Source organism: Marmota marmota, unplaced genomic scaffold (genome assembly GCF_001458135.2).
Source record: "Marmota marmota marmota unplaced genomic scaffold, marMar, whole genome shotgun sequence".
NCBI lineage: Eukaryota > Metazoa > Chordata > Mammalia > Rodentia > Sciuridae > Marmota > Marmota marmota.
Genome location: NW_025999977.1, coordinates 15,836,267 through 15,840,052, shown reverse-complemented (window position 1 = coordinate 15,840,052; position 3,786 = coordinate 15,836,267). Strand labels below are relative to the sequence as shown.

The 3,786-nt window shown below is 41.2% G+C and overlaps 1 protein-coding gene across 4 annotated transcripts in view; it reads left to right on the top strand.

Annotated features, from left to right (window-relative positions):
• The first annotated feature begins 2,058 nt into the window (after positions 1-2,058).
• Positions 2,059-3,786, top strand: part of Cfap36 (cilia and flagella associated protein 36) — a 32,308-nt gene continuing 30,580 nt past the window's right edge. The window contains exon 1 of one of the 4 annotated variants that reach the window (XM_048804314.1): positions 2,059-2,403. In XM_048804314.1, the coding sequence (XP_048660271.1) occupies positions 2,289-2,403 (115 nt within the window). In that variant the 5' untranslated portion in view covers positions 2,059-2,288. The remainder of the gene's footprint in view (positions 2,404-3,786) is intronic. The other 3 variants (XM_048804315.1, XM_048804313.1, XM_015479655.2) reach the window with 3 other exon arrangements.

Below are 3,786 nucleotides of genomic sequence, written 5' to 3'. Positions count from 1 at the left end.
GTATCTTTTAAAAAAGTTATGTATCATTCTTAACCTAGTCTATTGGCAAAGACATTTTAAAAAATTTTGTTCTAATTAGTAGGCAAAGACTTTTTTTATTAAGATTTTAAAATCAATTTGGTAATTTTCCTTTCAAGAATTTATCTAAAGGAAATAAAAAAAAAGAAGGGATCAAAAGCATATATGGAGGGCTGGGGATGTGGTTCAAGAGATAACGCGTTCGCCTGGCATATGCGGGGTGCTGGGTTCCATCCTCAGCACCACATAAAATAAACATGTGTCCATCGAAAACTGAAAAATAAATATGAAAAAATTCTCTCTCTCTCTCTCTCTCTCTTTTAAAAAGCATATATGGAAGTATGTTCCTTACAAAATTGTCTATAATTTTAAAAAATTGACATGATTTTTACATTTGGTGGAAATAAGGAGGTGATCAAAGAATAATTGCCATACAAAGAGAAATTTTCTTGAGGTTCACAACACCTAAAAGGGGAGAAAATGTGTATAAACCTCACAGCAACTACACTGGATAGATGAAGCATATTAACCACATAGTGAGTGAGTTACCAAATCATTAAAGTTTAATTGCCCAGCTAAGATGGAAGCTGACCTCCTCTTTTAGAAGCTGTCAGGGCCATCACAGACATTTTGACTTCATGCTGGGGCGTGGTGCTGATGTTGGGGCTCCAAGGCTTGGGGGGAGTCTGAGCTCTTGGTGTGACAGAATGGCTAACAGTTCTGCCATTCCATAGACTCTCAAAGTGTTGGTCAAACTCTTGTGTTTATGCGTACGTTTGAAGTCAGTAACTCACATGTGGGAAGTGGTCCAATAAAGTTTGACAGAACATTCTGGAGGGCAGGAGTTTGCTCATATTCTCGAAGAGAGTGGGGAGTTCACTCGGAATTTTCACATAAGGGATCTGATAGGATGTCTGATCTTAAAATATGTGGACAGGGGTGTGTGTGTGTGTGGGGGAATTCTTTAATACAAAAATATCATGTAGCAAACTACTTAAGCGTTTGGAGTCATTCAAAGCTACCTCACAATGATTTCATTTTAGCAATCGAGCATTGTTAAATAAATAAATTGAGGATTGTCAAATAAATCAGGGTATATATTCTCTCATTGAGCAATTCTGTTCAAATTTATCCCTAGAAATTGAACCGACAATTCTTACAGACACAAATGTGTTTATTTTAGCAGTTTGTTGAAGCAAAAAATAGTTGAATAATTTATGGCACACCCAAACCATGGAGTGAAAAAAAGAAAAAATAAACCCCAACACATTAATGATCACACTTATGTATATAAGTAAGATACTGTGTGTGAACAGAAGGGTGGTTTATAGCTATGCAGTCAGGAAGAAAGAAGCTTCATATCTTTATGTAGAAAAGTATGTTAAGAAAAAGTGCTTTGTAACTGTACACATAATGATCCTGATTATGGGATATATTGTAAAGTTGCCTGAAGATATTTGGGGGCCCCAAACACTTTGACAATGTCCTTTGAAGACCAGTTCCACAATGGACCCTAATCTGGTTATTTGACATAAGACTTGGTGTCAAAGACATTTATTTAAATGAATGTTAACTTTGATTTTGCCTCTGAAAAGCACCTAATTCTAGTTAGAGCTATCTTAGCTTGAGAGTTAAAGAACCCTCTGGTGCTGACCCATGCAAAGTGATTGCAGAGCCAATAAGTAAACCTTAACAGATCGACTTTGTTCAGCTTTGTATTTTCAGACAGCTCTTTAATTACAAACGGTTGTGGCAGGGAGTCTGAAACTGGATGGGACTGAGGAACTGAGGTTACAATCATGAAATAAAACCTTTGAAGCCTTGTCATTCAGAGATTCGTGGCAGCCTTCCGCTAGCGATTTTAAGCCTCGGCTCCACGCACACTCAGAAGAGGGAACGCGGAGATGGCTTCTAGGATCTCTAACCAATGCCTACACTTCTGCTCTCTGGCCTAGCAACTCCGGACCAATGGGTGGAAGGCTATCTTTTGATCCTTTACTGTTCCCTTCCAGCCAATCGGAAACGTTCTTTAAAAGCCCCTACTCCTCTGAGGTGTGCAGGCCAGGGAAGCTGGCTTCACTTCCGGGCCGCAGTCTGGGGCGGCTGCGCCTGTTGCCATAGCGACCATTTTACGTTAACTGGTTTGTAGTTCCTATCCAGGTGGCCCCAGCAACCCTTTCCCCGACTCCCTCTAGGCTTCCTGAAGCCGGAAGGCCTTAGCCAGCTCCCGGAATTTGGCCTAGGGATCTGCGTCGCCCCGTAGGGGCGGGATGGCTGCGGAAGAAGAGGACGAGGTGGAATGGGTGGTGGAGAGCATCGCGGGGTTCCTGCGAGGCCCCGACTGGTCCATCCCCATCTTGGACTTTGTGGAGCAGAAATGTGAAGGTAAAAACTAGAGCCCGAACTGACAATGTTATTCTTGACTCTCTCGCACCAGCAGTGTCAGGGAGGCGGTCACCACACATCATTTCATCTTCTCCGTCTCCATCCTGGCCGACCAGATTTGGAGCTAGTTATGTAGGAGGAATTGCATCTACTCCCCCAGATCTGAAAATGCGGACCTAGACGCCCTCCCCAATCTGCTCCACGCCGCGCGTCCGAAAAACATTAGACTTTAATTCTATGTTCGGTTTTTCGCCCCATCCGCACATTTCTGCCCTGGACCCTTGGACTCTTTGGGTGGGCTTCTTTAACAGTTTCCCCAGTTACCTGGGAGGAGAAGTGCCAGTTTTCCTTTGAGTTCCTTCTGATCCCTAACATTTTCCCCTGTGGAATCAGTGTAGGAAATAAAAAATAATTCACCCCGACCTGTTGACGAGCCAAAGGAGGGCATGTGATTACTCCCGCAGTACCAGAGCCCGAGATCTCGCTGGGCTCTATTCTGCTTTTTGAGTTCTTTACTCTCAGCTATACCAAAAAGGGGGTGATAGCGGCATGTGCTTGGGTCCTTTTTTCGTTCGTTCTTTCTTTTTTTTTTGAGACATACAGACGTCACATAATAGTTCCTTTGAAGGATAGGCACCTCCGGTTTCTGATCAGTTCACACTTATTCAGAATTCAATCCTGCCTTCACAGAAAGGGAACCAGAAACTATGTCATGGACAAATGTCCAGATGTTGTCTTGGTTATTTAGCTTGGGCAAGACTTAGAGTAATAACATCCCTCAGTCATTTGAATGTCTTTCTTATAAGGTGTTGATGGTAAGGACTTGATGGTCGGAATCAGTGGGATAGAGGTGGGGACAGTGGGTACAAGCTGCAAGGAAACAAATTTCAGTGAAGGAAATGCTTGGTATCCAGGATGCTAAGGCCTGCCTGAAAAGGTAATGAGTTCCCCCCAGGCATTAGCAGTGTTTGAATGGATCAGATAATGACTTAATGGAGATGTTAGAAAGGATTCAGCTATTCAATGGTTCATCATCCTGGATAATCCTTTAAGACTTCTTTCAAGAAGATTCCATTAATCTGGTAAAGATGAAATTTTGTTTGACCACTAATTCTTTATTATATTCTCATTGTTATAATCAAAAGTCAAATACTAGTTATTAAGTGTTGTTTTTAAAGGTAATTTTTAAGGACAGTCAAAAACAAAATAACGTACTTGTACTTCTTTTAAGCATTTAAAATGCCATCATGATACTGATGAGGCATGTTGAATTCTGACCTCCTTTAGAAGAAAAAAGAAATTATGTCATCTATTAATTCCATTTACCCCGCTGAGACTAAATGTTGAAATGAAAAAAAAAAAAAAAAAAAAAAAAAAAAACCC